Source organism: Gekko japonicus, unplaced genomic scaffold, assembly GCF_001447785.1.
Source record: "Gekko japonicus isolate JY-2015 unplaced genomic scaffold, Gekko_japonicus_V1.1 scaffold1837, whole genome shotgun sequence".
In the NCBI taxonomy this organism is placed as follows: Eukaryota; Metazoa; Chordata; class Lepidosauria; order Squamata; family Gekkonidae; genus Gekko; species Gekko japonicus.
In genome coordinates, this window is record NW_015170941.1 from 42385 (window position 1) to 65763 (window position 23379).

At 45.3% G+C, this 23379-nt stretch overlaps 1 protein-coding gene across 1 annotated transcript in view; it reads left to right on the forward strand.

Moving 5' to 3' along the window:
• Positions 1 to 23379, forward strand: part of LOC107116860 (V-type proton ATPase subunit S1-like) — a 92483-nt gene that overhangs the window by 9703 nt on the left and 59401 nt on the right. The window contains exons 2-3 of the mRNA XM_015418877.1: positions 7169 to 7295; positions 7399 to 7467. Of these exons, the coding sequence (XP_015274363.1) occupies positions 7169 to 7295; positions 7399 to 7467 (196 nt within the window). The remainder of the gene's footprint in view (positions 1 to 7168; positions 7296 to 7398; positions 7468 to 23379) is intronic.

Below are 23379 nucleotides of genomic sequence, written 5' to 3' on the forward strand. Positions count from 1 at the left end.
CCCTCTCAAGGCATGCCCCCAAATCTCCAGGAACTTCCCATGGTGGAATTGGCAACTCTAATGATAGTGCAATTTCACAGCCACATTACTCACAATAATACTAATCTGTGTATGGTGGTTGCATATTAACTCTCCATCTTCTCCCACTTAAAAAAAATCACCTCCTAAAGATCTTCAAGAAAACCTGAATCAGATGCTCTCATTGTCTGATCTTATCTCCTGGCCTTACACAGGTGATAGTTCTTGTTGTTTGATTTATCCCCTCCCCTCCCTTCCCCACTGAAGCAGGCTCAGGGCAGCTTACAAGTCCACTGGCATCATAAAAAACAGTAAAACAATTTAAAATCATAAAACAATAAATAGATGGTGGAATAGCTGTCCTAATGATTGTCCACAATGGGGAATCAAGTCAGCAATGAGGCTGGTGGCTGGCTCCAATGCATGTAGTTCATTAATGTGGCTGGAGACGTTAGGATCAGGCAGCCAAGAGTGGATTGTAGGACACAAGTTCCTTGGTTGATGTTAAATAATTAGATGCGGCACCTCACTCAAACACTTGGTGGAAAAACTCCATCTTACAGGTCCTGTGGAATTGTGATATGTCCCACAGGGCCTTGTTGTCCTCAGGGAGCTCATTCCACCAAAGTGGGGCCACCACCAAGAAAGCTCTGGCCCTAGTTATAGCCAGCCCAGCATCTTTAGGGCTGGGGTGGGGGGAACAAGGAGATTTTGTGATCTTGACCATAGTACTCTCTAGGGAACATGTGGGGGAAAGTGGTCACTCAGATATGCAGGCCCCTGGCCATGTAGGGCTTTCTAGGTAAGAACCAGCACCTTGAAGCAAACCCAGTATGCTGTAGGTAGCCAGTGCAGTGCTTTCAGCACGGGCTGAATGTGCTCCGTTAAGGGAAGCCTGGCTGTCGCATTCTGCACCAGCTGTAGCTTCCAGATTTGGGACAAGGGCAGCCCCATGTAGAGAGCATTACAATAGTTCAATGTTGAGGTGACCATTGCGTTGATCACTGTTGCCAGGTCATCATGTTTGAGGAATGGAACTAACTGCCCAATCAGCCGAAGATGAAAAAAGGCCAACTTGCCAGTGGCTGTTACTTGGGCCTCCATCATTAAGGAGGCATCCAAGAGCACTCCCAGGCTCTTACCCTCCAACGCTGGCACCAGAGGTGACCCATCGAAGGTCAGGTGTGGGATCTCTAACCCTGGACTTTGACGATGCACACACGGGACCTCTCTCTTCACCAGATTGAATTTCAGTTGCCTCCGCCTAAGCCACCCAGCTATGGCTTGTAACGCCAGGTCCAGATCTTCTGGTCCTGAGTCAGACCGGCTGCCTAACAACAGATAGAGCTGGGTGTCATCTATGTACTGGTGACATCCCAGCCCATGCCTCCGGGCATTCTGGGCAAGAGGGCACATATAGATGTTAAAGGACATTCAGGAGACAACAGCTCCTTGTGGCACTCTGAAAACCTGCTCCCCTAGCGCTACCCTCTGGTCCCAACCTTGAAGGAAAGAGGAGAGCCACTGTAAGGCAGACCCCTGAAGCCCAGCATTGGCAATTATTTGAATGAAAGGATTAATGCTTCTCTATGAGCACTTATTGAAATCTTGCAACAACCCAGCAGCAAGAGTTGGGCAGCACAGAATAGGCAAAAAGCAATAACTACTTCTATTAGGTCTCTTTTGTCAAAAAAGCAGAACACTGTTGAAAGCGATGAATTTGATCTTGGGAAAAGAGTTCCAGACCAGGATGTAAGGAACAGCACATAAGTTATTAAAAAGTACCACATTTTAACACATGATGTTAACTTTCCAAAAGTTTTGCATCCTCATATCCTTTTTATGTGTAACAGTATCTATTTTTATTACATCTAATTAATTCAGATTCATGTTTCACATATTATTTTTGAATTTATAGCAGAGAGGGTTTTTTTGGGGGGAAACTCTTTAAAAATATCCGTTATTTATTTCACACCAACTTCCCACAGAAAAAAAACCAATTTTAGATAGGAGTTTGTTTTGCTGTAAAGTCATTTCTGTTATTTCTTATTTCTCTGCCCTGATGTGTACCACTAAGAGCATTAAACAAAGTCATACTGTAAATCTTTTATTGAAGTTACTTAAATTCACTGACCCCTCTCTCTTTGTCTCTGTACTCTTTACAAGACATATACAAAAAATTTAGAAAACTAACAAAAGTATTATTCCATTAGGATGTCTTAGCGGCTTGTAAGATACACCAAATATGCTTGATGCGTAGTTTTTTAATTGGTATGTTTTAATGATCTATTTATTTATTTATTCTACAGTTTTGGTTGTTTTATCAACTTATTTTATGTGTGATTCATTTTCCTGACTTGTTTTAGTGTCTTTATTGGTTTATTGTTTGAGTTGTGACCTGCCTCGAGCAGATCTGGAGAGGTGGCATACAGATTTCCTATTCCTAAATAACTTAAGAAATGAGAAGACAATTCTCCAGAAGCTCTTCCATTCAAGCTAAACCTTTGCTTTGTTTCAGCAAGCTTGCTGTACCATGTATGCCTCCCAACCATGCCAAAATAATCTCATGTAAACAGATAATTCATTCCATTGATATTCCAAAATTCATAGGATTAGCTATCCTACTAAAACAAATCATTGTTCATATTGTAAATCAGTCTTCATTTTCCATAACATATCTGTGTGTTTCTGCTGCAAGGCAACTGGTAGCTCTGGAAGTGTTTAGGAAATCAGAAAACCAGCATGGTAAGGAAGGAATGGCTTCCCCACTCCCTAGAGCTGTGGGCCCAGCTGGATCTCTCTTTCTCTTTGCCCCATCCGCGGGGACTTTAATCTTAAAACAAAAAGCCCACAGGAATTCATGGATCTCCCACATGCCCCCTTTGTAGAATGGTGCACAAGTTGCTGCTTTGCTCAGGAAGCACATGAGGGGGGTCATGTGTCACTCATCACCATTTGTTGACTGTCTGAAGGGGTGTCAAAACTTCTGTGTGGAAAGTGCATCATTGTGGAAAAGGTGAGATGTGGTCCATGCTGGGAGGTATCAGGATTTGGTACCCTACCTCCCAGCCAGCTGTCCTCCTTATTCATACCCTGGAGCAATGTTCCCTCTAAGCTGTGGAGTCCTGTGAGCAAAAATTCTATTTTGTGAGCTACTGGCATTAAAGCTGAAATTACAACTGCATGAATGAGTTGACTCTGGAGCCATCCTTCGTGAGCGAAGTCAAAAATGTATGAGCCAGAGGCTAAAAAACTGTGAGCTAGCTCACACTAACTCAGCTTAGAGGGAACACTGCCCTGGAGTCTCATCATTGAATGAAATAAAGTTAGAACCAACCATGAAGTGAAATGTTCAAACCCCAAAGGCTTTATGGTTTGTGTGCCTTTAGAAAGTGTATAACATCAAAGAAGTAAATTAACAGTAGATAACAAGCAATTCTGAATTGTCAGGGCTTTCCCTCATGAGCTTTAAAGATATATTTAAGCCATTTATTCAAATCTATGTCAAAGCTACCATCTGTTTCTCTGGAAGTTGTAGGCAGAACTCTGAAGTAATTTCTAGTCTCCTGGGCTTTGTATTTGTTCGTTAATGTAGTTTCCCACACTACCATCAAGTTCACAGGATGACTTTGGGCCAGTCATCTTCTCTTGGCCTAACTTACTTGTTAAGGTTTTTGTGTGGGTAAAATAGCAGAGGGGAGTATGCTGCCCTGAGTCTTTTTCGGGAGAGGACAGGATTAAACATATGTACTCAATGAAACACACTGAAGATGTTCACGGGAACAACAAATGAGAAAGTAGCTTCAAAATGTATTTTAAAATGGTTTTTGGTGTCTAACTTGAAGTGTCACCAACAAAATCACAAATAGGTAAAACTAATGGGCAGCATGAATTTGATATGGGTCCAGATAACTTGCCAGATAGACCTGTAATTCATAATCTGTTGGTGTCAGTGTAAGGGAATCCTTATCGTTTGGGGGCTGGTGAAATAAAAAGAGGTGAACTTTTCATGAGGGACCTGTCCCTCAAGCTTGAGAGAGGTGCCAGTAGGTCCCATTTTGCTACACATGCCACAGAGTATGAATTAGAGATATATGTGCCTCATTATCAAGACCGGTAGTCGAATATATTACATGGGCTTTGGTTCTAGATTTTTCTTTGGACCAACTCAGCTACCTGGAGCTTCTGTCTAGAAGATTATTAATTACATATCTCTCCTTATATATAATTGAATAGTGGGTGCCAAAGTTCTAAAATGCACTCCTTTAGTGTATGGACGCTTGAACTGTCAGTCAGAAGACGCTGGCTGGGTTGACTGGCTGCTTTGTGCAGTCCCGCCCAGTGTTTCAAGGTCTTTTGCATATGGAAGCTGATTGGACTCCAGTGCATTCCACACCTCAAACTCACCCCCCTCCCCGCAAGGCAGTTGGAATGTCAGTTGCATATGGAAGCTGATTGGACTTCACTCCATTCCACACCTCATACTCCCCCCCCCCAAGGCAGTTGGAATGTCTGGTGGTGTGTAGGTCCCAGGATCATGTTTTAAAAGCTGCCTGGGGGCTTATGGACCATTCACACACTTTCAGCCTTAACATACCTCATAGGGGGAGAGGAGAATGATGACAGCTGCTTTGGTTCCCACTGCAGGGACCTCAGACAGGTTACAGTGCCATAGACTCCACCCTCCAACCCAGCTAATTGCTCCTGGGGAACTATTGTTGCCAATCTTGGCCCAGCACCCATCAAACCATTCTCTTCAACCCCCTGCTATGCAGCAGACTTTCCCCTAGGGTTGCCAGTCTCCAGGTGGGACCTGGAGATCTCCCACTGCTACAATTGATTTCCAGATGACAGAGATCAGTTTCCCCTGGAGAAAATGGCTGCTTTGGAGGGTAGACCCTATGACATTATACCTGCTGAGTCCTTCCGCCCCCCCCAATGCTGCCCTCTACAGAATCCACCCCCCAAAACTCCAGGTATTTCCCTCCTTATAGCTGGCAACCCTACTTTCCCCTCAGTGCCTGATGGTAGGCAACTTAGTTTGGTCCAGTCACCTACTTTGGCCTTTGGGAGAAAACATATTGGGGCCAATCCTGATAGGGTTGCCAACTCCCGATGGGAAATTCCTGGAGATTTGAGGGATGGATCCTGAAGAGGGTGAGGTTTGAGGAGGGGTGGGACCTCAGACAGGTACAATGCCATAGACTCCACCCTCCAAACCACTCAGTCCCCCATGGGGAACCATTGTTGCCAATCTCCAGGTGAGGGCTGGAGACGGCTCAAAATTACAATTGCTCTGCAGAAGGGAGGGTGGAAGTCAGCTGAAGTCAAAGGGGCAGATAATGGTAGGTTGATGGTTAGCTGGGAAGGAGATGGGGTTGCCAACTCCAGGCTGGCAAATTCCTGGGGATTTGAGGGGTGGAGCCTGGAGAGGGTGGGGTTTGCGGAGGGGTGGGACCTCAGACAGGTAGAATGCCATAGACTCCACCCTCCAAACCAGCCATTTCATCCTGGGTAACAATTGTTGCCAATCTCCAGGTGAGGGCTACAGATCACTCAAAATTACAACTGCTCTTCAAGGAGCAGAGATCAGTTCCTCTGGAGAAAACAGTGGACTCTGTCATTATACCCTGCTGAGGTCACCACAGCAAAATGACACTGTTTGCCCAAAGCCAGAGCACTCCCCCAGAGCCTCTTTCTAGATCCCGTTGTATTTATTTCCACAACGGGCTTTTACTGCTAGTCCTCTCATAAAACAAGCCAACTGAAAACATATGAGAACAGTCTTACCTGAGCATACTAGGAGTCCATCTTGTTTGGCATTCTTTCTTCCCCGCAATGGCTGACCAGATAGCTTCAGTAATCCCACTAGTAGGGCATGAAGACAACAGTCCCCCCCTTCCCAGTGCTTCTGTCCTTCAGCAAGTGGGGCTCAGGTGCACTCTTTCATTATGCCCCTAATTAGTTTAAATTTGCCCTCTGGTTTTATAAATGGATGGATTAACTCAGTCTTGCCCAATTCCCTTTCTTACTATAGCTCCTGCCCCATGTGACTTTTGTATATGCAGGTCCCATGATCCCCAGAATATCCTTTTTTGGGTGGTCAGAGACCACTCCTTCCATTTTCACAACCAGAAAGCTGGTTCGATGCAGCACCATAATTGTTCTTTATGTAAAGCCCTTTACTTAATAAATAATGCATAGTATGTTAATCAGGTGTTACTACATTTGAATGGCCTGCTGAAAGGTTGACTCTCTTGGTATATTGTAACATCCAATCATTGTCACTGAGGGATATCATTATCTTTTGCTAACTTATACTGAAAAATGTATTCCAGGAAGTTCTGCCTGGAATATAAATTTGTAAGTGTACTGCCACTTGAAGTTTAAAGAAAGATCTTCCAGGGGTAAGAAGTGGAGGGAGAGGACAGTGGGCACCAACTTGTCCATGCTTTAATAACTAGTATTTAGGTTGCCAAGATATATCTCACCACATGGGAATTAATTTAAAAGAAACAGTGAAACTCACACTGGGGCCCCTTAATGTCAGACGTGAACAGGAGAAGAAGGCCAAGCTGACAAGTAGCTGTTAGCCCAGATCAGAACATCTGCACCCGCAAGGTCTCTCCCTATCCTTATTTGTGCCACAGAATTGGGTTCACGGATACAAGAAAATGTTGCAGATCACCTCGGAAACATGGCAATGTCACTACCTGCACCTTTTCAAATTGGTGGAAGACATGTGTTTGAGAGCCAGTCTGGTTTAATAGTTGGGCTAGGATCTGGGAGAGGCAGGTTCAAATCCCCACTCTGCTGAGTGACTTTGGGCCAGTCATGTACTGTTAGCCTAACCTACCTCACAGGGTTGTTGGAAGGATAAAAAGGAGGAGAGGGGGACGATGTAAGCCACTTTGGGTCTCCACTTGGGAGAAAGGTGAGGTACAAACGAAGTAAAATTGAAATAAATAAAATGCTTGGATACAGTAATAATGATCTATACATATGCAGAATGCCTTTCCCACCCCATTAACCCACTCTGGAACAAAGGATGCTGCTGGCACTAGACCACCTCCTCTTCCCAGATTAACCACTCTTCGATGTTTCAGAATCTATGCTAAGGTGGGGAAATAAGTTGTCATTTTATTTTTAGATCTCTCCAAGGCTTGGCAAGCACTTTTCATGAAGGACACATTATCTCTGAGCATGAGCTGCATACGTTACTGCAACACACTATTTCTCAGGATTCCAGAAACCTTGTCGTGTTTCTTCAAGATAAGGTAGGTGTCAGTAATTTGTCTCCTCTCATAGCTGCAAAGTGCAGCTTGTGGATAATGAGCTGAGATGTCTTCTAGTGACCTATCCCATCTTTTTGTTTTCCAGCTTAGCGTGGATGACTTCACACGTTACGCAGAGTCCTCTGGAAAGGAGACACCATTTCTCAATGTTCAGGCAAGCATAACTGTCCCAGATGGCATCCCACAGCAGTGTTTAAAATCAAAACAAGACGACACTTGAAACAAATGATGGAGACGTTGTAATTCTGGTAACAAGGCAAAGGCTATTTCAGACTTGACAAATGTTATAAAAGAAGTTTAAGTGGCACTAATTTTCTTTACAGCTTTTGAAAAATCATTTGAATTTACCATTTTGTTTTGCAGCTTGATTGCTGGCAAAGAACTGGTCAGGGAACAAACCATTTTGTTCCCAGCCTGTTACTGAGAAAGCCTTTTATATTCATGGTACTTTAAAAAATTCAAGACTGAGCTGATAGTTTAAAAAGTGTACATTTATCCTAATTCAATTTATTTTCCTGAAAAGTTTTGCTTCATAGACATATTTATATTTATTTATTTATAATCTGAATTTATAAACCACCCTCCCCTAAATAAATAAGGCTCAGGGCGGTGAACCACTCAATGATAAAACATTCATAAATAGTAAAACAATTTAAATAATACACAAATAATACATGGATAAAACATTCTCAGATGGCACTAACACCTAAGGTTTCTAATTGTGCTACTGCCTTGTGGGGAAGTAGTGAAGAAGCAAGAAAGGGGGGGAGGGGAGGGGAGGGAGTGCTAGAAGAGCATTCATTAGTTAAGACCTTTCTTATATCTTGATTTTTAAAAAAGAAAAGTGACACTTGTGCATTGGAGCACTTTTTGATTTGTTCTGCTCTGTAGAGAGTCTGCATCTGTTTCAGCGAGTGAGCTTCCCCCTCCAATCCATTTCCCCCTTACAACAGTACTGTTGAACTGCCCAATAGACCCTTCCTGAACATTCCACACGCTCCTAAATCAGTTAGCTCCATGATGTATCACTCAGAAACTATCCCTATCCACTGGCTGCATTGCCTAAGTCCTGCCCACAGTGTGCTCCATCAGCCATTGGCCTGTCAGTCGCCACTCAAGAGTACTTGCGTGCCATTGGCCGGGTGCTGGGTCTGCTCCTCTTCCCCACCCACTCCAGCCACTGTTCCCTTTCAGAATACACTCTCTTTCCTGAGGAAGACACTTCACCTGCTTGGCTCCTCTCTGGGACTAACTTTTCCCTCAGTGGCTGTTGGTAGGCAAACAAACTTGGTTCTGTCAGTAAAGAGACAAAGGAATGAAACCCTTTCCACGCCTTTGTGAGGAACACATTGGGGCCAGTCCTGACTAGGGTTGTCACCTCCAGGTTAAGAAATTCCTGCTCCTTCCGCCCCCCCAATGCTGCCCTCCACAGGATCCACCCCCCACATCTCCAGGTATTTCCCAACTCAGGTCTGGGAACCTTGCTTTCCCCTCAGTGCCTGTTGCTAGGCAACCAAGCTTGGTTCTGTCAGTAAAAGTCCCTTTCCACACCTATTTTGGCCTTTGGGAGAAAACTCATTGGGGCCAGTCCTGACTAGGATTGCCAGCTCCAGGTAGGGGGATTGGGTGTCTAAGGAAGCCAGTCTAAGGAAGCTAGAGTCTGGAGAGGGAAGAGGCCTCAGCTGAACAGAATGCTATAGAGGCCACCGTCCAAAGCAGTTAATTTTCTGGGGGGGGGGGGAGATCTGTTGTCTGCAGTTCAGTTGTGATATCTGGCAATCTTCAGGCTCCACCTGGAGGTTAGCTACCCTAGGCGTAGCAGTCAGTGCTTGATCCCCATTCCAGAGAAAGACTACTTTTCCTCCTGGGAAACCATTGTTGCTAATCTCCATGTGAGGGCTGGAGATCACTCAGAATTACAACTGCTCTCCAGATGGCAGAGATCAGTTCCCCTGGAGAAAATGGTGGACCCTGTGTCCTTATGCTCTGCTGAGATGGCCCCCCATGACAGCCAATGTGATGTAGCAGTCAGGGCTTCAGAACACGGTAGAGGCTGCAGGTGGGGGGGAGATGGAAAGCTGAAGAGTGAGGGGGAAATGGGTTGATGATTGGCTGGGAAGGAGATAGTGTTGCCAACTCCAGGTGGGAAATTCTTGGAGACTTGAGGGATGGAGCCTGGAGAGGGTGAAGTTTCAGGAGGAGTGGGACCTCAGACAGGTACAATACCATAGACTCCACCCTCAAAACCAGCCATTTCCTCCTGGGGAACCAATGTTGCCAATCTCCAGGTGAGGGCTGGAGATCAATCAGAATTACAACTTACCTCCAGGAGGGAGGGTAGAAGTCAGCTGAAGTCAGAGGGGCAGATAACGGTAGGTTGATGGTTAGCTGGGAAGGAGATGGGGTTGCCAACTCCAGGTTGGGAAATTCCTGGGGATTTGAGGGGTGGAGCCAGGAGAGGGTGGGGTTTGAGGGGGGTTGGACCTCAGGTAGAATGCCATAGACTCCACCCTCAAAACCAGATATTTCCTCCTGGGTAACAATTGTTGCCAATCTCCTGGTGAGGGCTGGAGATCACTGAAAATTACAACTGCTCTTCAGGTAGCAGAGATCAGTTCTTCTGGAGAAAATGGTGGACTCTGTGTCATTGTACCCTGCGGAGGTTGCCACAGCAAATTGACACTGAGTGCCCAAGGCTGGGGCACTCTCCCAGAGCCTCTTTCTAGACCTCGTTGTATTTATTTCCACAATGAGCCTTATTCCTAGTTGGGTATCTAATTCTGAACCTGCATTGTATGCATTGGAAAAACTGCACAATGGGTCCAAGTATAGACAAGTGTTGCTTTTCTACAAATCTGGGGGAATCCCCAGGTTTACAGAAAAATTACAAACACTTTTAAAAATGGGGTGGGGGGAGTGTTATAAGAACTCCAAAACCAGTCTTGTTTGTGCAAGTGCAGGTAACGAACCACTGTGAGTGCCAGTGATGGTGAAGTTGAGAGCACATAAGGAGAAGAGTAGGCGAGCAGGGACAGAATGATGATAGCAGTGCGGTGGACGTGCTGGTGGCCAGGAAGAGCTGGAGGTGCTACTGCTGTGGCTTCTTTCTCCTTTTCTTGCCCTGCACTGCAGAAAGGTAGGGAAGTGGTGGCAGCAGTAGCCAAGAAAAGGAGAATGCATTGCATTGAGAAACTCATGAATTTGGGAAAGAAGTAACTTTGCCTCTACCTCTTCCTGGCTGCTGCTAAACCTACATATAAGTTTTTATATAGAGTTGCTCTTTTCACCATTTCTGTAGAATTCTGTGGCTTGGTTGGTCAGACCAAGATCAGCCATGTTGACCCATAGGAGAAGTAGCTTACATCCTCATGGAATTTTGCCCTGGGTTCAGTCAGTTTTCCCTTAATCCTGGTTCCTGTCAGAAAGCTTAGCTTGAAACTTCCCAACATTTTATGGTTGCCCTTCATGGCAGCTATTTTTTATAGGCCCCATGTCCTGTGTGGGGCATTTTGTGGTGGCACCCTCTACTGTTTCTTAAAATCCCAAAAGCGGAGACAGGCTTAACAGGGATGGGTCACCCTGTTCTTTATGATTATTCTGTTTGGTCCAAATACAATAGAGGATACACAGCAAAGCACAAAAACCAGACAGAGCTGTGTAACAGAAGTCGTTACAACAACAGTAGTAATGCAAAAGTTCTATAATACAACAATAGAAATATTAAAGACTAAAGATAATAAAGTCCATATAAATGTGGTCTACATGTAATAAGAGTCAAAAAGTACAAATTCCATGGGAAGTCTTCAAAATACATGTAGGTAAGTCATAAATGGAATGAAGGATTCAGATATTATAAACTTCGTTTCGTTGAACTTCCTCAGTAGTGACTAATACTGTTTCTGCATTAGATAAATAACATCTGCTTCTGAAGTACACAGTTTCCAAAAAACTTTTCACTGACGGGCAACCAGTCCAATTGTTTATTAGGAACTTACTTCCACAACTCTGGTCTGCTGGTTGAGCCCTGTTGTAGATGGAGCCACAGTTAATGTGCTTCTAAGCATATGCAGAATGAAAATAGCTGGATACAAGTTCACTGTAGTTCCACTGGTTTTACAGGGACTTAGGTATGTGTCACTTTGATCTATATTTTGTCTATGGCACATGTTTTAATTGTACAGTTAATAGCCATAATCAAATCCAGAATACATCAAGGGCCACTTTCTCTATTATAAAACTTCCCATTCTTTAAGATTTCCTTGGAAACCCTGCTATGTGTTCCCTCATTGTCCAAGGTGCAGTGGTAACTTGCTATGCATGCCAGGGCCTTCTCAACAGTGGCACTAAAGTTAAGCGTTTGCTTGTCCGTGGAGTTCACAACACCCCATCAAGCGCCAGGAAAATGCAATTTTTCCCCGTAGAATTTTGGGCATATGATATGTATCTTGGCAATGGTTTATTTGAAGCTTATTTTAGTTAATTTAGCTGAGATACTTATAGTCTTAGGTATTATTTGGTGCCATTCTAAGTAGAGTTATACCCCTCTCAGTCCATTTAAGGCAATTGATTTGGAGAGACACAACTCTGCTTATGACAAGAAAGTAAGCTTTATTATTGTATGGTGATTTTCATTGATCATGAATGACTTTAATGTTTATGATTTTATTTATTTTACTTATTTTTAGTCACATGGAGATGCAAATTTAGTGCAAACTGAACTGCTTAATTGTGGTTATAGGAGCATTTTATTTATTTATTTATTTAATCAAATTTATACCTTGCCTTCCCAGCCTAGGCCAGCCCAGGGTGGCTTACATAAAATCAGCAAAAACATTTAGTAATATAGTAAAACATTTAAAACAGTATTAAAACTCTTGTAAATTCCCTAAAGTGCTAGATTATAATAGCAAAATTCATGATGGCCACCAACAGCTATCTCTCAGCCCATGGCCAACTCGCAGGTCTTATATAGATGTCTTTGGTGTCTTTCCGGCTGCTGGTACAGGCTGTTACTATACATTCCAGGGCAGCGGGCTTCTCATCCTAGTTGCTAGAGGTGGTGGTGGCTCCAAAAGCTCTGTTTTACAGGTGCTATGGATCTGTAATAGGTCCCTCAGGGCCCTGATCTCCTCTGGGAGCTCATTTCATCAGGATGGGGCCACCACCAAGAAAGCCCACACCCTGGTTGTCCCCAGCCTGGCTTCCTTAAGACTCAGGAGGGCCAGTCAGTTCTGGACCCCTGAATGCAGTGCTCTCTGGGGAAGATGTGGGGAAAGGTGGTCCCTCAGGTAAGTAGGTCCCTGGCCATAAAGGGCTTTAAAGGTAAGAACTAGCACCTTGAAACAAATTCGGTATGCTATGGGCAGCCAGTGCAGTGCCTTGAGCACAGGCTGGATGTGCTCCCAAATTGGGAGTCCCATCAACAGCCTAGCCGCAGCATTTTGCACCAGCTGCAGCTTCCGGATTTGAGACAAGGACAGTCCCATGTAGAGAGCATTACAGTAGTCCAATCTCGAGGTGACCATTGTGTGGATCACTGTTGCCAAGTCATTGCGTTCAAGGAAGGGAACCAACTGCCTAATCAGCTAGAGATGGTAGAACGCTGCCTTGGTAGTGGCTGCTACCTGGGGCTCCATTGTTAATGAGGCATCTAGGAGCACTCCCGAACCCCTAAACTCCAATGCTGGGACCAGAGGTACCCCATTAAAGGTCGGGAGTGGGATCCCTACCCTTGGACCGCCCTGACTCAGGCAAAGGATCTCCGTCTTCGTCGGATTCAATTTCAGCCGACTCAGTCACAGCTTGTAACGCCCAATCTAGATCTTCCGGTTTGGAATCGGACTGACTGCCCAACAACAGATAGAGCTGGGTGTCATCCACATACTGGTGACAACCCAGCCCATGCCTCCGGACAATCTGGGCAAGGGGGCGCATATAGATGTTGAAAAGCATTGGAGACAACACTGCCCCTTGAGGCACTCCACACTCCAGTGGGTGCCTCTGGGATAGTTGATCCCTCAGCATCACCCTTTGTCCCCGACTTTGGAGGAAGAAGGCAAGCCATTGCAAGGCCAGCCCCTGGACCCCATTGTCAGCGAGGCGGTGGACCTGTAGCTGATGGTTAACTGTGTCGAACGCTGCCGACAAGTCTAACAACAACAGCACCACCAATCTGCATCGATCCAGATGCCTCCGGAGGTCATCCGTGAGGGCGACCAGTGCTGTCTCCGTCCCATAACCCGGGTGAAATCCAGACTGGAAGGGATCTAAAATGGAGCAGTATGCATAACACAGGCCAGAAACTCCACTACTTGAAAAGGAAAGCTAGCAGATCTGCAGACCTTGGAGATGTTTACAGATATTAGATTTGTTCAGCTACATTAGCAGCTGTTTAGATCCTTGGGGATCAGTGGCTGTGTGTGCCACTAAAGTTGCATTTCCATTTCAGAGGGGAATGTTATGTTTGCAAAACTGGCTTGACATTTGTCTTAAATATTAAATTCACTTCTTAATTCAATGGTGAAGTACAGCAATTGAACATTTTGGAATATTTCTTTTATAACAGATAGCTTGCGAATTGTCTTGCTCAAATATGAGCCATCATTCTCTTCTTATCAAACATTCATTCTGCTTACTTTATTTATGTGCAATATTCATATGCCAGAATGGTTTATTTGTTTAAAAGATACATAGCCTTTCATTATAGTTGTGTGTGTACATACTTTTAAAATATATAGCCTCATGACTGGCACAAACAAAAAAAAGTCACTCTGGCTGTAGCCAGATTTCTCTCAAATGTTGTGGCTTGTTTTGTACAGCTGTTCAGAACTGATAGGCTGATGGAACAGTAATTTTATCATCATCATCCCCAAGTCAAACTACTGACCCATCTAGCCCAGCTCCATCAAGTTGACTGCAAGGGCTCTGCAGGATCTTTCACAGTCCAGCTATTAATTGGCAATGTTGGGGACTGACACAGGGACTTTTGGGTTGCAAAGCAAGCACTCTGCCATGGCACTCTGGATAAACATCTGGAGCAGAGGTCCATCAGTGGCTATTAGCCACAAGGTATAGACAGGAACTCTCAGTCTGGGGCAAGTGATGCTCTGTATTCTTGGTGCTTGGGGGGGGGCAACACTGGGAGGGCTTCTAGTATCCTGGCCCCACTGCTGGACCTCCTGATGGCACCTGGTATTTTTGGCCACTGCATGACAGGGTGTTGAACTGGATGGGCCGTTGGCCTGATCCAACATTAGCTTATCTTATGTTCTTATGTTCACTTGTGCAACATTTTCAGATAACATAAAATATATATTTTAACAAGGTACAATAGCTAACACTCCAAAGCCTCAGTGAGCAGTGTCATAGTCCACCAAATGCTTGCTGAAAGAGCACTGCTTTACATTGTCTCTTTAAGACAAATGAGAAAGTGGCCCTGCAATATGGAACCCAGAATATAGGACTGACGCCCCAACAGAAAACACTTTTGCTCTTGCTCAGCAAGTCTTGGACAGAGGGCATCATCAGGAGAAGCTATGCTGATGACCTAAGCCAGTATGTGGATTCATATTGGGAGAGGCAGCCCTTCAGATCTCCCACTATGGCAGGGGGAGCCCTGTCAGCAACCTGCAGTTCCCACTGCCACTTCTTCAGGCAATGGAAGAAATTTTTTTTAAAAAATCAGTGCCAGCACAACAATGTGAAATTATTGCTTGGGGAAACTCAGAAGTGATGTCACACCATTCTAGGAATCACCAGAAACTCTATGCTTTTACCATAGAGTTTCTGGAGATTCCTGGAGTTGCTTGACATCACTTTTGGTTTTCCCCATAAGTGGTCATCACATTGTACCCACACCTGCATGCCCTATGCCCCACCATATCCCACTTGGCACCAGCCATTGGCTGGCCATCCTTCAGGTATGTGGGTCCTAGGAAGTGAAGGGTTTTATACATAAAGAATCAGCACCTTGAACTGAGCCCAGAAACAAATGGAAAGGTAGTATGGTTGTTTCCCAGAAAGTCTAATGTGACAAGCAGCACAACATCAAGTTTCTAAGTTATCTTCAGCATCTCCAATAGAGCATGTCATAGTAGTCCAACCAGGAATTTACAAAAGCATGGATTGGTGTGGCTAAATTATCTGAGTCACCATAGCAGCTTTAGTCTGTTGAAGTGCAGCATGAGCCCAAGTTTATAAAATAACAGGTGTGCATACCAGATGTTGCAGAAGGTTAGGGCTGATCTGCTAACTACACGGAAGACCCCTGACAGGATATCTGATTTTTTAAAATAGCTGTTGTCCTTCCCCTTTTGGGTTAAGAATGTTTTTGCAAAGAGGAGCAAGCATTCTGCTTCATGTTGGGTAACAGATATGGAGAGTTTGTTTATTTAATTGATTTATACCCGCACCCTCTCCCCACAGGGGATTTGGGTTGCCTTACAACATTTAAATATACAATAAATACAGATACAATACAAATAAATGCAATAAGTATAGTGGCCCACTCCCCGGTTCATAATGTTAAGCAAAGGCTGCATGAAATAAAGCAACCTTGCATGAACTACAGAATGGACCACCTGAAGCTTCTGAAGCATCTTCAAGGGCAGCCCTATGTAGAGTAAATTACAGTAGTCTAATCTGGAGGTGACCATTGCATGGATCACAGTGGCAAGGTCAGCTCGGGACAGATAGGGGGCCAGCTAGCAAGCTCAGTGTAGGTGATAAAACGATGTCTTTACGTGGACACGTTTGTCCAGGTTAAGGGAAGAATGATGAGTGATGAGTTGTGAGGCCCTCTGTGGGAGATAGTCAACAAGTCCCTTTCCGAAGGAACATTCCTGAGGGCTCTTAATGAACTGGTGGTCTGCCCTCTCTTTTTTAAAAAAACATCCTTGGATCCAGCAGAACTGGCTAACTACCAGCCAGTTTCCAACTTACCCTACTTGGGCAAGATAACTGAGAGGGCAGTGGCAACTCAGTTACAGTTTTTTTGGATGATGCTTCCATATTAGATCCCTTCCAGCTCTCGTCCAGGCCATGGCATGGAGACAGTACTGGTTCCCCTCACAAACATCTCCAAAGACATCTGGATCAAGGTAGGATGGTGGTGCTGTTGTTTTTAGACCTGTTGGCAGCATTCAACACAGTCAGTTACTGGTACGCCGCCTTGTCAACGCTGGAGTCCAGGGGCTCACCTTACAATGGCTTGCCTCCTTCCTCCAGGGCCGGGGACAAATTATTCCCTAAGTGTGGCACTTGGGGAAGAATTATTCCAAAGGCACTCGCTGACTTGCGGAGTGCTTCATGGACCAGTTCTATCACCAATGTTATTTAACATCTATATGCACCCCCTTGCCCAGATAGCTCATAGTTATGGACTGGGTTGTCACCAGTACGCTGATGACACCCAGCTTTATCTGCTGTTTGGTGGCCAGTCAGACTCTGGGCTGGAAGATCTGGACCTGGCATTACAAGCTGTGGCTGGATGGCTTAGAGTCAGTTGAAGCTGAATCCTACAAAGATGGAGGTTCTGTGCCTAGGTCGTGGTAGCCCGGGGTTAGGGATCTCACTCCCAACCTTCGATGGGGCGCCTTTGGTGCCAGCACCAGAGGTTAGGAGTTTGGGAGTGCTCTTGGATGCCTCCTGAACAATGGTGTTCCAGGTAGCAGCCACTGCCAAGTCAGCTTTTTATCATCTTCTGCTGATCAGTCAGTTGGTTCCCTTCCTTGAACGTAGCTACTTGGCAATGGTAATCCATGCAATGGTCACCTCAACATTAGACTACTCTAATGCTCTCTACATGGGGCTGCCCTTGTCGGAAGCTGCAGCTGGTGCAGAATGCAGTGACCAGGCTGTTGCTGGGTTTCTCTCCATGAGAACACATCCAGCCTGTGCTAAACGCGTTGCACTGGCTGCCTATAACATACCAAATTCGCTTCAAGGTGCCGGTGCTCAGCTATAAAGCCCTTTAGCACTCCCTGTCAAACCAACTCCTCATAGAAACCTCCTTTACTCATTGCTGTTGCTTGGCCTGGGTCTTCAGAACATCAGAGAGTTGAGTCATAACTTTATTGTTCTCCTGGAGCAACTCTGGGGTCTGGTTGGAATTCCTAGCTAATAGTGCAAACTCATCTAAAATATTTATTTATTTATTTATTTGATTTTTATCCCGCCCTCCCGCCGAAGCGGCTCAGGGCGGCGTACAACAACATACAATAAAACAACTCATCTAAAACAATCAATACAACATTAAAAACATACTTTACACTCAATAAAACTTAATCAGAATGGCGACTATAAAGTGCTGCATGCTCAGTCCAAGTTGTCAAATGCTTGGCGGAATAATTCTGTCTTAATAGCTCTCCTGAACTGGTAGAGATCCCAGAGGGCGCGGATCTCGTGGGGGAGCTGGTTCCACAGTGCAGGCGCTACCACGGAGAACGCCCTGGTGGATGTTAATCTGGCATCCCTGGGGCCAGGGAGAACTAAGCGATCTTGTGACTCGGATCTCAGTGCTCTCGGGGGAACATACGGAGAAAGGCGGTCCCGCAGGTAGGCAGGCCCCAGACCATAAAGGGCTTTAAAGGTCATAACCAGCACCTTGAAGCGTATCCGGAACGCTATTGGCAGCCAGTGCAGCGCCCTCAGCACCGGCTGGATGTGGTCCCTCACAGAGGCACCCACCAGCAGCCTGGCTGCGGCATTCTGCACCAGCTGCAGCTTCTGAAGTTGCCCCAAGGGCAGCCCCATGTAGAGAGCGTTGCAGTAATCCATGTGGGAGTCCAGGACACCAGCTACCATTTGAGCATTCATGTCGGACCAATGTATTCTGGGCATCCTATTTACCACCCTACTATAATCCTCTTCCAGAGAGGAGTGCATTTGTTTTGATTAAGCAAAGACTTGTTGATATTGAAATGTAGGAACTTAGAAGTCTTGCCTCTGGTAGATGTTCGCCTCTGAGGTGGGGGATGCCCTCTAACGGTTCTCTGCCTGAATATTTTGCTTGTCTGACAACCCCTGATCTGTGGAGAGCATTCATGTTAGCTCATTTTAATGTTCCCCCTTCTGCTGTATTGTACGGGAGGTTTTGGGTCTGTGGCTTGGGGGAGATTGAAAGTATTGAAAGATTGAAAGTATTGACCGTGTTTTCCTGTATTGTTCCTTTTACTGTGATATTTGTGTAGGGCAGTCTGATGACTATAAGAGCAATTCTTTATTATCTTCCCATAATTCTGAGATCATTGAATCTGTAGCTAAATTTCTCTGCTGTGCCTCTAAGGGGAGAAGATTGTTGCAATTTCAGTAAAGGACGTGTCCTTGTTTCCCTGCTGCTGGTGCATGTTTTGTTGCTATGCCAATATTTTTTAAAATTTTTAAAAATGTATTATTCAACTTATACCCCGCCCTCCCCGGTAGCTAAATTTCTCTGCTGTGCCTCTAAGGGGAGAAGATTGTTGCAATTTCAGTAAAGGACGTGTCCTTGTTTCCCTGCTGCTGGTGCATGTTTTGTTGCTATGCCAATATTTTTTAAAATTTTTAAAAATGTATTATTCAACTTATACCCCGCCCTCCCCGTGATGCAGGCTCAGGGCTGCTTACATTCATTAAAACATTGTTCATAGTATATAAATAACAATTAACAATTAAGATCCGGTAAAATCATCATAAAACACTTCATGTCAGAATAATACTATTAGGTGCTGTCGATATACTCTAATTGTGCAAGGCGGTGTACTTTATAGGTTTACAGTTTCTCGATGTTCTTCATATAACCAGCCCTTAGGCCAGGAGTTGATGGTGATAGTGGGGGCGACTCCTAGTCGAAAGCCTGGTGGAAGAGTTCCGTCTTCAGGCCCTGTGGAACTGTGAAAGGTCCCGCAGGGCCCTGATCTTTTCTGGGAGCTCATTCCACGAGTATAAAGCCGCCACTGAGAAGGTCCTGACCCTGGTGGTAACGAGCCTGGCTTCCTTAGGGCCAGGGAGGGTCAATCGATTCTGTGACCCCAACTGTAGTGCTCTCTGGGGTATATATGGGGAAAGGCAGTCCCTCGGGTATGTTGGACCCTGGCCATATAGGGCTTTATAGGTAAGTACCAGCACCTTGAAGCGAATTCAGTATGCTATTGGCAGCCAGTTCAGAGTCCTCAGCACAGGCAGGATGTGCTCCCATCTTGGGAGGCCCATCAAAAGCTTGGCCGCTGCATTCTGCACTAGCTGCAGCTTCCGAATTTGTGACAAGGGCAGCCCCATGTAGAGAGCGTTACAGCAATTGATAAAGCCCTTTATGGTCAGGGGCCAGCATACCTGAGGGATTGCCTTTCTTCACATGTTCCCCAGAGAGCACTGCATTCAGGGACACAAAACCTCCTAGTGCTCCCTGGCCCTAAAGAGGCCAGACTGGCCACCACCAGGGCTGGAGCTTTTTCTGTGGCAGTGCCATGCTGGTGGAACAAGCTCCCTGAGGACACCAGGGCCCTGCAGAAGTTACTTCAATTCTACTGGGCCTGCAAGACAGAGCTCTTCCACCAGGCATTTGACCACATTTAACATCTTGATATAACTTGGAGCCTCCCGGGGATCATTTTCATCACCTAAGTCTGTACTAACTGACTCCTGTTACGAAAATATTGGATTATGATTGCCGTTGCATAGAATGTATGTATGTATTGTACTTTAGATCTATGTGTTTTTAAACTGTTTTTTAAAAAATTTATGTAAGCCGCCCTGAGCCCCCCTCATGTATTTATTTTTTGCCATCATGTCACAGCTGACATATGGCGACTCCATAGGGTTTTTAAGGCAAGAGACATTTGCCATTGCCTGCCTCCACGTTGGCCCTGCTTAGCTTCTGAGATCTGATGAGATCAGGCTAGGCTGGGGCTATCCAGGTCAGGGCCTCTCTGCTATATGACAAAATTATTTTCAGTGATGATGATGATGCAATAATAATGGCCAGAAAATAGATTTAAGTAAGTAGCCATATTGATCTGAAGTAGCAGAACAAAGTTTGGTCTTATTTACCACCCTACTATAATCCTCTTCCAGAGAGGAGTGCATTTGTTTTGATTAAGCAAAGACTTGTTGATATTGAAATGTAGGAACTTAGAAGTCTTGCCTCTGGTAGATGTTCGCCTCTGAGGTGGGGGATGCCCTCTAACGGTTCTCTGCCTGAATATTTTGCTTGTCTGACAACCCCTGATCTGTGGAGAGCATTCATGTTAGCTCATTTTAATGTTCCCCCTTCTGCTGTATTGTACGGGAGGTTTTGGGTCTGTGGCTTGGGGGAGATTGAAAGTATTGAAAGATTGAAAGTATTGACCGTGTTTTCCTGTATTGTTCCTTTTACTGTGATATTTGTGTAGGGCAGTCTGATGACTATAAGAGCAATTCTTTATTATCTTCCCATAATTCTGAGATCATTGAATCTGTAGCTAAATTTCTCTGCTGTGCCTCTAAGGGGAGAAGATTGTTGCAATTTCAGTAAAGGACGTGTCCTTGTTTCCCTGCTGCTGGTGCATGTTTTGTTGCTATGCCAATATTTTTTAAAATTTTTAAAAATGTATTATTCAACTTATACCCCGCCCTCCCCGTGATGCAGGCTCAGGGCTGCTTACATTCATTAAAACATTGTTCATAGTATATAAATAACAATTAACAATTAAGATCCGGTAAAATCATCATAAAACACTTCATGTCAGAATAATACTATTAGGTGCTGTCGATATACTCTAATTGTGCAAGGCGGTGTACTTTATAGGTTTACAGTTTCTCGATGTTCTTCATATAACCAGCCCTTAGGCCAGGAGTTGATGGTGATAGTGGGGGCGACTCCTAGTCGAAAGCCTGGTGGAAGAGTTCCGTCTTCAGGCCCTGTGGAACTGTGAAAGGTCCCGCAGGGCCCTGATCTTTTCTGGGAGCTCATTCCACTAGTATAAAGCCGCCACTGAGAAGGTCCTGACCCTGGTGGTAACGAGCCTGGCTTCCTTAGGGCCAGGGAGGGTCAATCGATTCTGTGACCCCAACTGTAGTGCTCTCTGGGGTATATATGGGGAAAGGCAGTCCCTCGGGTATGTTGGACCCTGGCCATATAGGGCTTTATAGGTAAGTACCAGCACCTTGAAGCGAATTCAGTATGCTATTGGCAGCCAGTTCAGAGTCCTCAGCACAGGCAGGATGTGCTCCCATCTTGGGAGGCCCATCAAAAGCTTGGCCGCTGCATTCTGCACTAGCTGCAGCTTCCGAATTTGTGACAAGGGCAGCCCCATGTAGAGAGCGTTACAGCAATTGATAAAGCCCTTTATGGTCAGGGGCCAGCATACCTGAGGGATTGCCTTTCTTCACATGTTCCCCAGAGAGCACTGCATTCAGGGACACAAAACCTCCTAGTGCTCCCTGGCCCTAAAGAGGCCAGACTGGCCACCACCAGGGCTGGAGCTTTTTCTGTGGCAGTGCCATGCTGGTGGAACAAGCTCCCTGAGGACACCAGGGCCCTGCAGAAGTTACTTCAATTCTACTGGGCCTGCAAGACAGAGCTCTTCCACCAGGCATTTGACCACATTTAACATCTTGATATAACTTGGAGCCTCCCGGGGATCATTTTCATCACCTAAGTCTGTACTAACTGACTCCTGTTACGAAAATATTGGATTATGATTGCCGTTGCATAGAATGTATGTATGTATTGTACTTTAGATCTATGTGTTTTTAAACTGTTTTTTAAAAAATTTATGTAAGCCGCCCTGAGCCCCCCTCATGTATTTATTTTTTGCCATCATGTCACAGCTGACATATGGCGACTCCATAGGGTTTTTAAGGCAAGAGACATTTGCCATTGCCTGCCTCCACGTTGGCCCTGCTTAGCTTCTGAGATCTGATGAGATCAGGCTAGGCTGGGGCTATCCAGGTCAGGGCCTCTCTGCTATATGACAAAATTATTTTCAGTGATGATGATGATGCAATAATAATGGCCAGAAAATAGATTTAAGTAAGTAGCCATATTGATCTGAAGTAGCAGAACAAAGTTTGGTCTTAAAGGTGTTACTGGACCAAAATGTTGTTCCAACGGCTAGAAAAGAAATGCAGACTGAAAAAATTATTTTATTCAACAGAGGCCCCGGTCACACGGGAGGTTTTTCCCCGCAAGAGGGACGGATTGGGAGCGCATCAAATGTTTGTGATCACACTGCAACATCTGGGAAGCGGAGCGCACCTGTCCCTGATCCGCCCTTTCTGGGGGGAAATGTGCATCAAAAAAAAAAAACCCTAGAAAAGAGTACTACCTACCTGAAGCTCCGCAGCAAGGGCGGCCGTGGGATCGCTGGGGTGCCCATCTTCCGCAGCATTCGAGGCTCCCGGCCAAACTGCGCTTGTGCGCACATGCGCAGCCGGCTGCCTTGCTCTCCGTCCCGTGGCTCCCCCCCGGCATCTGATCGTGCCGGGGAGCAACTGCGCAGCGGCTCAGGGGATCTGTCTGATCCCGCCGCCGCGCATCTATTTTGCTGCGGCTCAGAAAAGCTGCGCTTTGGCCGTGCTTTCCCCCCGCCTTTGTATATATAATCATGCCAGTAAAAAGATTCAAAATCCAACACACCATTTCATCATGACAGCCAGTGTGGTGTAGTGGTTAAAGTGTCAGTCTAGGATGTGGGAAATCTGGGTTCAAATACCCACTTGTGCCATGGAAGATTGATGGGTGACCTTGGGCCAGTTACATTACACTCAACCTAGCCCTGACCTGGATAGCCACAGGATAGCCTGATCTTGTCAGATCTCAGAAGCTAAGCAGAGCTGATGTGGAGGCAGGCAATGGCAAACCACCTCCCAATCTCTCTTGCCTTGAAAACCCTACAGGGTCGCCATAAGTCAGTGGTGACTTGATGGCAAAAAAATAAATAAATCCATCACACCACTTGTGTTCTGAGCAGGCACTTGGGAGGGCTTCTGTTCTCCATTTTGAAGTCCAAGAGTTGCCCATCCCAAATATCTACAAGGAATTTTTGAGTGCTAGGAGCTTTTTTACTAACTTTTACTAATTAACACTAGCCAAAACATCACAAAATAG